General features: G+C 41.3%; 2 protein-coding genes across 2 annotated transcripts; both read left to right on the top strand.

Moving 5' to 3' along the window:
• On the top strand, positions 1-3,577 carry LOC21384707 (calcium-dependent protein kinase 17). Its single transcript, XM_010108093.2, has 8 exons — positions 1-853; positions 1,202-1,345; positions 1,498-1,650; positions 1,969-2,084; positions 2,360-2,527; positions 2,642-2,769; positions 3,131-3,230; positions 3,372-3,577. Exons 1-8 carry the CDS (start codon positions 142-144, stop codon positions 3,465-3,467), a joined length of 1,617 nt encoding a protein of 538 aa, XP_010106395.1. The 5' UTR covers positions 1-141; the 3' UTR covers positions 3,468-3,577.
• Positions 3,578-5,839: 2,262 nt separating this feature from the next.
• Positions 5,840-7,890, top strand: LOC21384706. The gene is made up of 5 exons (XM_010108092.1): positions 5,840-6,227; positions 6,681-6,762; positions 6,888-7,384; positions 7,469-7,628; positions 7,836-7,890. Exons 1-5 carry the CDS (start codon positions 5,840-5,842, stop codon positions 7,888-7,890), a joined length of 1,182 nt encoding a protein of 393 aa, XP_010106394.1.
• Positions 7,891-13,381: the final 5,491 nt, after the last annotated feature.

Here is a 13,381-nt window from a genome sequence, read left to right as displayed (position 1 = left end):
TCTCTTTCTCTCTCTAACTCTGTTCTTGTTTGTTTGTTTTTTTTTGTTTCTCTCTGTTACAACCCTTTCTTCAAAACCCAGAACCCAATTTGCCATTACTTCAATACCCAGTTTCTTATTTTCTTTTTCTTTTCTTCTGAAATGGGCAATTGTTGCTCTCATATTTGTACCAACGAGGGTCACCCGGAAACCATCAAAAGAGACCACCATTCATCTCAAGAAAGCAATTCAGCCAATGTTCATAATGGACACGCCAAGGCCAAGGCCCCGGCTAAGCCCGCCACACCCTCGCCTTCCTCCGCCGCCACCGGGGCTTCCTCGAAGCCATCTAATCCCGCCCCAATCGGCACGGTCTTAGGCCGCCCCATGGAGGACGTCCGGTCGACGTATAATATCGGTAAGGAGCTCGGAAGAGGGCAGTTTGGGGTGACGCATTTGTGCACTCACAAGGTCACCGGAGAGCAATTCGCTTGCAAGACAATTGCGAAAAGGAAGCTTGTGAATAAGGAGGATATTGAGGATGTTAGGAGGGAGGTTCAGATAATGCACCACTTGACGGGACAGCCTAATATTGTGGAGCTCAAGGGGGCTTATGAGGATAAGCATTCGGTCCATTTGGTTATGGAGCTTTGCGCTGGAGGTGAGCTCTTCGACCGGATCATCGCCAAGGGCCACTATACTGAGCGCGCCGCCGCGTCGCTGCTGAGGACAATTGTGCAGATTGTGCACACTTGCCATTCCATGGGAGTCATTCATAGAGATCTCAAGCCTGAGAACTTCCTCTTGCTCAACAAGAATGAGGATTCGCCCCTCAAGGCTACCGATTTCGGTCTTTCCGTGTTCTACAAGCAAGGTTTGAAAGATCTTGTTATTTTGTTCCTTTGCATCATGTTTACGAACTCATTTTAGAAATTTGGGAATTGGGTTTTGTAGGAAAGTTCAAGCAAATGATTTCAAAGAATCTAAATTTTAGAAAATAGAATAATATAACTCAATTGGATCTGTTTTGAGAACATAACACCTTAATTTGTTGACTTCTGGTTTCTGATATTTAATTATGTATTGATTACAAAGTTGAATGAGAACGCTTATAAATTCCCAGTTATAGTTTCTTTATGACGATGATTTTTTTTTTAATTTTTTTATTTTTTGGTGGAAACAACAATTATAGCAAATAATAAATTTATTATTATAATGGCAGGGGAAGTATTTAAGGACATCGTTGGAAGCGCGTATTACATTGCCCCAGAAGTGTTGAAGAGGAGATATGGACCAGAAGTGGATATATGGAGTGTTGGTGTTATGTTGTATATTCTTCTATCTGGTGTTCCTCCTTTTTGGGCAGGTGAATAATACTTTTTTATTTTCTTATTACCTTTTTTTAAATACCTATTCCTTCTGTCAAACTCAATTCCCTATAGCAGCTTAATTAATTATCATGAGTGAAAATATTTTTATTTATTAATTAGTAAAGAAGGCAAAATTTGGATATGGCAGAATCGGAGCATGGGATATTCAATGCAATCTTACGCGGCCATGTTGATTTCACAAGTGATCCATGGCCCTCAATTTCTCCCGGAGCAAAGGATCTTGTCAGGAAGATGTTGAATTCAGACCCCAAACAAAGATTGGCAGCTTTCCAAGTTCTAAGTAAGACACATTTTTCTTGTTCCCCCTAACATTAGTGGCTAAAACACATGACGAAAGTCACAGAAAGAGTAGAGCTAAGAGGCTCCGCGAGCTCCAACTCCGTGCCTCCAATTCCGTCCCACACTTGCGTTATTCGATGCCGATGCTGGGACTAGCGGAGCCCCCCAAACATTTTTGTCACAAAAAATTAGTCTTCTCTTAATTTTGAATTCACTGAAAAAGAAATCACAATTTTGTACAACAATATTTCACATTTTTTTAGTTTAAACATTTTAATACTTGATAGATTATTACATGCATAACTCTGCTTTGTGTCAGATCATCCATGGATTAAGGAGGATGGTGAAGCACCAGATACACCTCTTGACAATGCTGTATTGAATAGGCTCAAACAGTTCAAAGCTATGAATCAGTTCAAGAAAGTTGCTCTACGGGTAATCCATCACATTATTTTTTTTATTCTTATTTATTATTATTATTATTATTTTTTATCATTTTCAAGTGTACATACAAGCTATTAACATACCATTTATTCTTCTATTTTACAACCAAACCGCATAATTCTTAATGCAAAGCATAAAATGTTTCCATTCTATTCGAGTACATACACGTAAAATCATCACATTATATCTTGATATCTAGCTAGAATTTGATTGTCTTGGGCTGATTGTCTCTGAAAGTCTAGTTCTGTCCTAAATATGTCGCACAGGTTATTGCGGGATGTCTATCAGAAGAAGAAATCATGGGATTGAAACAGATGTTTAAGGCAATGGACACCGACAACAGCGGGACTATAACGCTTGAAGAGCTGAAACAAGGACTAGCCAAGCAAGGAACAAGGCTTTCTGAACTCGAAGTTAAACAATTAATGGAAGCTGTAATTTTCTTTGCCTCCCTAGCTCTCTTCCTAACTACACAAATAAGCACAAACTTTTGTTTAACTAGTGATTTTGTTTTTTTGATGTTGTATTTACTTGGTCGACAAAATTAGGCTGATGCTGACGGCAACGGGACAATAGACTACGACGAGTTCATCACGGCAACGATGCACATGAACCGAATGGACAGAGAAGAACATCTCTACACTGCCTTTCAACATTTTGACAAAGATAATAGCGGGTATGGACTAGATTAAAGTCATATTATCGTATACTCAAATTCATCGATTAATTTTCTTTATGGTCTCGTTCATTTCACCAACTCAAGTTTTTAATTCTAGTTTTGCTACAGTTAAAAGCTCTCACAAAAAATCACATCTAACTTTTTCTTTTACAGTGAAAAGCTCACATAAAATCACATTTCAACTCAAATTAAAAACTCGAATTCTCAAAGTAAACGAAAGATTAATCAGATTTGCTTTGGGTGACTGTATAGTACAAATATTTAGAAGTAATTCCTTTAGGAATTTGCTATGCTTGAATGATGCTCATGCTCAAAACTGAAAGTTCACTTACATCTTGTGAGAATGCCATAACTTTAGGTTCATAACGACGGAAGAACTAGAGCAAGCTCTCCGCGAATTCGGCATGCACGATGGAAGGGACATAAAGGAAATCATCTCTGAAGTTGATGCTGATAATGTAAGCAAAGCAAGGAAAACTTTGTGATTTGTTTTAAGAAGATTAAATTGGATCATTTTCATGAACTAAAAGCAACCCAATTGGTCAACCCAAAGTTTGGTTTTTTCAAATCTAATTAGTATTTTCCCTGAAAATCTGCAGGATGGGCGTATCAACTATGATGAATTTGTGGCTATGATGAGAAAAGGAAATCCCGATGCAAACCCAAAGAAGCGACGTGATGATGTATTTGTTTGATTATGCAGGTTGGTGCAGATCTTACAATTCAAAAAATCAAGGGGAAGAAAAAAAAAAGGAAGAGAAAAAAACATTCATCTGAACTTCACAGCTTGGATTTCAATGGTGAATCAGAGATTTGATTATATGGTGAAAGCTCCTTATACAGTGACTGTCAAAAAGAAAGGGAAATGGCGGTCAAAGTGGTTGATGGGTTTGTTTTTCTTTCTCTTTTAGGAAAAAAAGAAGAAGAAGATTATTTAGGTTTGTAATCTTTGTTCATGTGTGTACTATATCAGCTTCTCCTCTCTTGCTTTTAACATGTAAGAAGATTGTAACATGTCACTAAATTATGTGAAAAAAAGGGTACTAATGCTTAGGAATCAATGCATGTCTCTCTGATATTGTATCTGTCCATGTTCACTTCTATTAACATACTACCTTTGCTAGGCGTCTTCTTGCCCAACATTTTTCAAGGCGGTATGGTGGTGATGGTCTCTCTCCAACCAGGATTAGAATCACCCTAACCAACTGTAATGGATTTAAATTTTATTTCAAACTTTTTAGGTTTGAACTTATGAGTTAAACAATACTTTAAAATCTGCAGTTTGTTAAAGAGAGAAAAAAGGCAAAGTGTTCCTTAAGTAACATAACCTCATACTTACCAAAGCAAATACGAGTTTCCTGTGGAAGTTAGTAGCAGAAAAAAAAAAAAAAGAATAGTTTAGAAATAGTAACGCCTAAGAAGAGCAGCGTAACGAGGATGAATAGAAAAGTAATGGAAATCTTACCTTTCTTTTTGCAAAACTCATGGTCGTTTATGCACAGTAAAAGAATAGTGTTGATATAAGCATTTTTGTTGTCGTTTTTTCGTAGTAACAATAGTCTGTTTCATTCGTTTGTTGTAATTTACGCCACCTTATACGGTTGGACTCAACATAAAAAAATTAGGACGTATAAGCGGTCAAGCACATGAAGCATAGTTGTGATAACTTAACAGAGTAGATTAATTTGTAAATCAATGACTTGCCAATTTATGAAATTTCCTTGAATAGTTTGATGTATTTATTCGAAATAATTAAAGTCGTGGTGTAGATCATTTAATAGTTTGATTCGAACATGCTTAACTTTGACTTGTGATTAAGTACAAAATTACAAAAATTATAACTTTTATAACGCCTTATTCTCTAATCTTCAAAACGACATTAGTGCCACTGAAAAATGAAACATTAACAAAAAAATTTAGATAAAAATAAAACTATCATATAAGTAGTGGTGATTTCTAAACAGTTATGCACAATTACCATTCTACCAATCCAACCATATTTGTGTTTTTCATTGAAAAGGAAAAGAAAAAAAACCCTCAGGATGCTTTCTACCCAAAAATAATCGGATGTTAAAAGATCTAATTGAATAAATTTATTGCATCTCAAACAGGATTATAGAAAACTAGTCACGGAGTAACTTTAGAAAAAAAAATCTTAATTGTTTTTTCTTAGTTTTCTCTTCAATCAGTATTAATTTATTTTTAAAAAAAATTCTCCTGATTTTTTTTTTAATTTCTCTAATGGAGAGGATCTACACTGAGTAACTTTCTTCGAATCTTGACGCCAATATTCTTTAATAAGTTTTCTCCTTTAATTCTCACTTCCTTTCGAAAGTAATTGATGATAGAAAGACGCCCACATACTCCAAACAGTTCGACGCGACTTGAATCTGATTATTTTTTATCCCGTTTATTTTATCGATTTGAGTTTAAAATTTGAATTTTGCTACAATAAAAAGCTCTCAAAAACAGTCACATCTAACTTTTTTGCTACAATAAAAAGCTCTCACATAAAATCACATCTCAACTCAAATTAAAAATTCGAATCAACGAACGAGCGGCAAAATAGAAGTTTGCTAGGAATCCATTGACCACAACAAGAGGGTTATTTCTCTTTGATTATTTTAAAATTTAGAATCTTAAATTTATATCAAGGTTAATGGGTTTTTTCCTTATAAAACCTCAAGTTTCTCAAGTTTATGTGAGAGTTTTTTATTATAGTAAAAAAGTTAAATTTGACTTTTTAATTGAGCTTTTAACTATAGCAAAACTAAAATTGAAAACTCAAATTGGTGAAACGAATAAAATCTCAATGAATTTGCAAAAACTTTTAACAAAAAATTTTAAAAAAATAAATAAAATGGTGGTGTAATTTGCAAGGAACTTAAAAATGAGTTTCATGCAGGGGGTGAAAATGTAATATAAATATGTAATGAAGAAAAATGCAAAAAAACAAAAACAAAAACAAAAAACAAAAAATAGCGGGATTAAGCATCAACTATCAAAATGACCTAAGAGAATGCTCTAGTAAACAGGAAGTAGAAGAATATCCTCGGAGCTTCGCGCAATGGAAAATCTCCAAAAATGGCGGTTCACATGGGAAGCCCAATCTCACATCCCTACTCTCAGGCTCTTCCTCTTCGATTCTCGCACCAATCCCTCCCTTCAATGCCGGAATCTCCAAGTCCATGTCAATCTCTCGCAGTCACTGGTTCTCGTCTCCTGGTCCGACGACGTCGCCAAAACCTCGCTTAGGGTTCCGATTCCTAGAGTTTTGGTCGACTCTGAATCTCCGGTCAATTTCAGAGCTTTTGACGATCACATTGAGGTCAAGCTCATCCTTCTTCTCCCCGTTGGTCATTCTCTCGTTTCCAACTTGGATTCGATTTTCAATTCGTCTGGTGACGCAGAAGCTGCAGTCTCGAATTCGTCGAAGTCGCTTTCTGTAGATTCTGGTGAGTTTTTGAGCTATTCACTCTGTTTCGTTCCTGTTTAGATAAGTTGAGAAATTTTGTTAGGAAGAAGGGGGAAGGCAATGCCGTTAGCTACTTTTAATCTTTTTAGAACTAAATATTAGATTTTTGTTGTAGGAGATTTACAAATCTCACGTCTTCCACAATAAATGAGGAAATTCTTGTGCAAAATTCGTTATTTGTTTAAACGTATAAGAAGTGGTCAATTGGTACTTTGATTAAGATGAGGAGCTAAGATATAATGCTGAAAATCTGCTCATTCTGCCTTTTTTAATTCTTAGCCGGAAAGTTGAAACATGTGACTCTGGTTAAGTTTTCAGTCTAAGACAATATTTTGCTTTGACATATTTATTGGCTATTGTTTTCTCTCTCTCTCTTATCACATATTCAATGTGAACATTTTTCTTTTTCTTGTGTGGTTACAATTTGGTTCAGATATAAAGAGTCTTATACCTTGTGGAGCAGTTAGTTTTTACTGCAAAAACTGCAAATTTAACTTGGCAAGAAGTCCTCTCAGGTTTGTTTCTCCTTTGGTTACCCAAATTTCAACTGAAATTTTTTGGTAAATCGCATTCAAACTAGAAACTACTAATTCCAATTCATATGTGGGTTTTGGTTTGTAACTTTCATCGACATGCGTAGAAATTTTGCGGAAATGCCGTCAGTCAACTGGCGAGAAGTGGCTGACAACTGGTTTGGAGCTTGCTGCTGTTCATTTGGCGGCATAAGTGAGAAGTTGGTCACTCGTTTTGCAAATTCCTATACATGTTCAAAGGGTGTGTGCCTCTTGAGCTTTGCAACTATTACTGTTTGTAAGGATGATCTCGTTGAATGCAATTTCCCCAATTCGAGCAAAGGCCAAAGTCACAAAACTGGACCAGATTTGAGTTGTGAGCCTGAGTTTGGTGAATCTACACTGAACTCAAATCCTTGTAATGAGAAATCGAGTTTCGGAAAACTTGAGGATGAGGAAGTTGGTGCGGATGTTGTGTGCGTAGTTCCTGAAGAAGAAAGTAACATTGACAGATTATATAATTTGCGATTACAATCGGATTCATCTGGGAAGGACGATTTAGCAAAGGGCTGTTGCGCACATCATGTGTCTGAAGCTCATACAGAGAACCAAAAGCTTGGTCAAAGTATGGAGATATTGGAAAATCAAAAACCCTTTCTTAATGGGTTTCTTGAAAACATTTTTATGGTTAAATCCTCTAATCTTTCAGGGGATGTTGAGTGGGTTGAATATTTATGTCCCCACTGTTCAACTCTTCTTGGAGCATATCCTTGCGGTAATGGTTTTGCACCTGTAGATGGTGGAGTCAGACTCTTTAAATGCTATATTTCCACTAGCTTGCCTGTTGGTGGATCAGAAGATTTATTTAGGTTAGTGTGTGTAAGAAAAAAAAATGCACTTTTTCTCTTTTTCATGATTCTTCTATATTTTCCAGGCGATTTTGTGAAGAAATAGCCGTGAGAGAAAAGGGGGAAAAAAAATAATTCAAAAGCGTCGTTCTTAGTTACCACATTCAAGGGTTATCATTTTCCTATCCGTTTTTTTTTTTATATATTGGATTTTGTTGTTCTGTACAGATGCGATGACGGTGATAAGGCCTTGGTGTTTGGGAACAAGTTCACGAAAGAGTAAATTCAAGAATCAAAAGAATCAAAGATGAATTAACGAAGGAACTTTATTGACGGACAAATTCTATACAAAGATAGGCAGAACTTCGAGGGTCTGCTTCCTCCCCTTGCTTGGAATAATTCCAAGACTTTTCTACTTCCAGATTATTTCTCTCGTGCCCTCTCCATTCGGCTTACCTCCTCTTTTATACAATTTCCTTCCTTTCCCTTTCCCCTGCCAGCTAACCAGAAAACATACTACTAACACTAAGAGTTCCCACTTAAGGCTAAAATAACTCTCCCACGATCAAGCCCTGCCCCTTCCTAAGTCTTTGCTCTTCCTAATGTACACTTGCCTGAGTAAAGGCTTCTCAATTACACCCCCCCTCAAAAAAGTCACCTTGTCCTCAAGGTGGAAGGCTGGAAACTGGCGCTGCATATCCCCAAACAATTCCCAAGAAGACTCAAAATCTGGAAGATGGCGCCATTTGATCAACACCTCCAGAGAACCAGTAATCGGAGAGTAACGCGTATCCACAACTTGCTCCGGTTCCACCTGCAATGTCAAGTCCTCCAACAAGTTGGGAGGTAAAGATTGAGGACTATCCACCGGGCCAAGAGCCTTCTTCAAGCGCGACACATGGAATACCGGGTGAATCCGGGCATGTACGGGAAGTTGCAGCTTGTAGGCCACGGGACCAACACGAGCAAGCACCGGAAACGGTCCATAATAGCGAGGCGCGAGTTTTTCATTCACTACCTTGGCTAATGCCCGGTGACGGTACGGCTGAAGTTTCAAGTAAACCATGTCGCCGACCTCAAGAGTTATCATCCGGCGTTTCTTGTTGGCGTGGTCCCTCATGGACTGTTGGGCGCGGCCCAAATGGTCCTTCAAGTCAGCCAAAAGTGCATCGCGATCACATAATTGCCGCTCTAACTCTGAGGTAGCCGTAGATCCGACCTCAAAAGGAACCAACCGCGGAGGATCTCGACCATAGAGAGCCTTAAAAGGCGTCATGGCCGCTGAAACGTGAAAACTCGTATTGTACCAATATTCAGCCCACGGGAGGGGCGTAAACCACTGCCGAGGATGGCTGGATACAAAACAGCGCAAGTAAGCCTCTAAACAGCGGTTGACAACCTCAGTTTGTCCATCCGTTTGCGGGTGATAGGCCGTACTCCGACACAAAGTGGTACCCTGCAACCGGAAAAGTTCCTTCCAAAAATGGCTCATAAAGATCTTGTCGCGATCGGAGATTATACTCCGCGGAAAACCATGAAGGCGCACTATGTCACGCACAAATGTAGCAGCCACTAGATTGGCCGAAAACGGATGCTTAAGGCCAATGAAGTGACCATACTTACTAAGTCGATCAACTACAACCAAAATCGAATCGTAGCCGGCTGATTTGGGAAGTCCTTCAATGAAATCCATTGAAATGTCGTCCCACACCCGGTCCGGAATTGGTAGCGGCTATAGCAAACCCGCTGGAGACAAGGTGGAAGACTTGTGCTGCTGACATGTGACACAGGCCGCCACAAACGTCTCAACATCCCGTCGCATTCCCCTCCAATAGAACTCCCTGGCTAACCTCTTGTAAGATTTGAGAACCCCCGAGTGCACCAATCTTACTATGAAATTCCCGTAACAAGGTTGGGATAAGAGGCGATTGCGGAGGAACGACCAGCCTGTCCTTGTACAACAAGTGCCCCCGATGCAAGGAGTACCCCGGTGAGGAAAAGTGTCCAGCCCTTAACTCCATCACTATCTTGCTGAGCTCGGGATCTGACCCCACCTGCCCCTGCAGCACCTCCAAATCTAGCACCATCGGAGTTGACAGGACCATTAAAAACAGCCCCATGTGCTGTCTCGAAAGGGCATCAGCCACTTTATTTTCCTTCCCCGGCTTGTAGTGAATCTCAAAGTCATAACCAAGTAGTTTACATAACCACCGTTGATGCTCCGCACTCACCAACCGCTGTTCCAACAGAAATTTCAAGCTTTTCTGGTCCGTGCGCACCACAAAGCGTCTACCCAACAAATAGGGTCGCCACTTCTGAATGGCTAAGACAATTGCCATCAATTCCCGCTCATATACCGACTTGGCCCGGGCGCAGTTGGATAGAACTTGACTAAAATAAGCAATGGGACGCTGCCGTTGCATCAAAACCGCGCCAATGCCAAACCCCGAAGTGTCAGACTCCAACACAAAGGGTTGAGAGAAATCCGGCAAAGCCAAAACGGGAATCTCTGTCATAGCTTTTTTTACGCGTTGAAAAGCGTCCTCGGCCTCAGAATTCCAATGAAAAGCGTCTTTCTTTAGTTGTTGTGTCAAAGGCCACGAAATGTGTCCATACCCTTCCACAAAACGGCGGTAATATCCTGTAAGGCCCAAAAATCCCCATAACTCTTTAAGGGACTGCGGAGTTGGCCAATCCAACATGGCTTGTATCTTACTGGCATCTGCTGATACTCCCTCCTTCGAGACAATATGCCCCAAGTACTCCAATCGTTCTTGTGCAAACAGGCATTTCTTCTGGTTGACGTACAACTAATTACTCCTCAAAACCGCTAGAACCTTGTCCAAATGCCCCATATGGTCCTCCCACGAGCGGCTGTAAATCAGGATATCATCAAAAAAGACCAATACAAAATGACGCAAGAATGGCTTTAACACCTCGTTCATCAAGGATTGAAACGTGGCTGGGGCATTTGTGAATCCGAACGGCATAACAAGGAACTCATAGTGGCCTTCGGGGGTGCGAAAAGCCATCTTTGGTACGTCCACGTCACACATCCGGATTTGGTGGTATCCCGATTTCAAATCCAACTTGGTGAAAATAGTGGCACCACACAACTCGTCTAGTAGCTCCTCGATCACCGGAATTGGAAACTTATCCGGGACCGTGGCTTTGTTTAACGCCCGATAATCCACACAAAACCTCCAACTGCCATCCTTCTTCTTAACTAACAAGACCGGGCTAGAGAAAGGACTCATGCTTGGTTGTATGATCCCTGCCGCCAACATTTCTTTTACCAATTTTTCGATTTCGTTCTTTTGAAAATGTGGGTACCGGTAGGGTCGAACACTAATTGGTCTCGTGCCTTCCTCTAAGATTATGCGGTGGTCCCTCACCCTATGTGGTGGTAATCCGGCTGGCATGTCTAAAACAGCCGCATGTTTATGCAATATCCCCCGCAGCTGCTCATTGCCTCCCTCCTCAACACCAATGTTTTGCTCCACCCCCAATTGGCTCATCTCCAAATAAATTCCCTGGCCTTCATGACGAATGGTACGCATCATGGCCTTAAGAGAGATTAACGACCTCGTGAGGCTAGCATCCCCTTTCAACATTACACTTTCCCCATGCACCTTGAACCTCATGACTTGAGTCTTCCAATTAACATGCATACTACCCAAGGTCTCGAGCCATTGCATCCCTAGGATCACATCTATTCCTCCTAACTCAAGTGGCAAGAAATTCTCAATTATAGTCAAGTTTTGCATGGTTAACACTACTTCCTTACATAACCCCTGTCCTTGTACCGACTCTCCCGTGCCCGTTTGGACACCAAACCCGGTTGTAGGGGTTATTGGCAATGATAAACCGGAAACCAATGTAAGGGAAATAAAATTGTGCTTAGCACCGGAATCGATTAAAACAATTACCTCACGGTGGCCAATCTTCCCTTTTATCTTCATAGTCTTTGGTGTGGTAAGTCCTACTACGGAATTCAATGACAACTCAATCACCTCCGTTCGTAGCAATTCCTCCGGCTCCCCCTTTGTCTCCTCCACTTCGTTTTCCTGATTTTCCCAATCATCCTCATCGCTAACTAACATGATTCGCAATTCTTTTTTTTTTACATCGATGTCCAACCGTAAACTTTTCATCGCAACGAAAACAAAGTCCTCTATTCCTCTTCTCTTGCCACTCCGAGTCGGACAACTTTCGAAACGGAAAGTCCTTTCTCGGTCTCTCCACGTTCGAAATGTTTTGGGGCTGAATCGCATTGCCTTGGGGCTGATTTGCTGTGCTCCCCATAGACGGATTGGCTGTGAATCCCGCCGCTGGAGGACGCCAAATCCGGGGCCCTCCCATCTCCCTTCGCAGCAACATATTTTTCTCCTCAATCCTCTGCGCCATATCCATGATTTCGGAAAGTCCCTCCGGCTTGAGTAAACGCAATTCAGCCCGGATGTCAGCCCTCAACCCATTTATAAAAATGCCTTCAAGAATCTCCTCCGGCACCTCTTGTAAAGGAGTGGCCGACACCTCAAAATTCCGTCGATACTCGGCCATCCTTCCCGTTTGCTTAATTGCCAAGAAACGCTCACACAAATTTCCTTCATGTGACGAACGAAAACGTTGTAGCAGAGCCACCTTAAAATCGATCCAAGTGATGAAAGGTCGTCGTTGGTTCTGCCATTGGAACCACGATAACGCGTCTCCTTCCAGAGCTATTCCCGCTGCAATTAGCTTTTCCTTCTCGGAAAATCTATTAATAGAAAAATACTGATTCATCCTAAACAACCAGCCGTCTGGGTCCATTCCACTGAATAATGGACAATCCAGCTGTTTTCTCCTAATCGGAGAAAATTCCTCTCCCCCCCAAGGTTCCCCGTACGTTCCAAAAAACTCCATGGACTCTCCAGTCTCATTCTCTTCCCAACGCCTCCTATTTTCTCTGCCACCATTCCCGAAACGTCCAGCCTCATGCCGACCATCCATCCTCAGCCTGGGTCCACCATTTCCGGCGCGATTTCCTCCCCCACCTTCAAAATCTCGACCTCCGCGCCAGTTCCGGCCGTCGTCGGTGGGTCCTCCGGCGCGATAATCGCTGCGCCGTCCTTCCCGGAGATTTCTGTCTCCATCGCCGGTCTCACCATCCCTGGGTCGACCATTACGACCGTCGCGGTGGAAGTCCGGTCAGATTCCGTTCGCCTCCCGAGCCCTAGCACGCGCGATTTCTCCGTCCTCCTCAACTCGACCTGTGATTTCGCGATTTTCGCCCTGGGCCACCCCGATTTCATCCTCCCGAATCCTTGCGGCTCCCGATCGTGAATCCTCCGCCGGTGGAACGACCGTCGCCGTCGCGATTAGCAGTCGCATATGCTCCTCCACCAGTCGTCGCAATTCCGACACGTTCTGACTCACTTCTGCCACATTTTGGTTAATTTCGGTCCTTGCCTCACCGATTTCCTTCTCCACCGAAGCCCTAACCTGCTGGATCTCTTTTTCCATGGCGTCGAACTTCTCTTCAGTTTTCCTGGCCGCCATTCACTTCCCAGAAAAAAAAAAATTTCTGCTCTGATACCAAATGATAAGGCCTTGGTGTTTGGAAACAAGTTCACGAAAGAGTAAATTCAAGAATCAAAAGAATCAAAGATGAATTAACGAAGGAACTTTATTGACGGACAAATTCTATACAAAGATAGGCAGAACTTCGAGGGTCTGCTTCCTCCCCTTGCTTGGAATGATTCCAAGACTTTTCTACTTCCAGATTATTTCTC

This window comes from Morus notabilis, unplaced genomic scaffold (assembly GCF_000414095.1).
Source record: "Morus notabilis unplaced genomic scaffold, ASM41409v2 Scaffold1335, whole genome shotgun sequence".
NCBI classification, from domain to species: Eukaryota; Viridiplantae; Streptophyta; class Magnoliopsida; order Rosales; family Moraceae; genus Morus; species Morus notabilis.
This window is presented reverse-complemented; position numbering and strand designations above follow the sequence as displayed.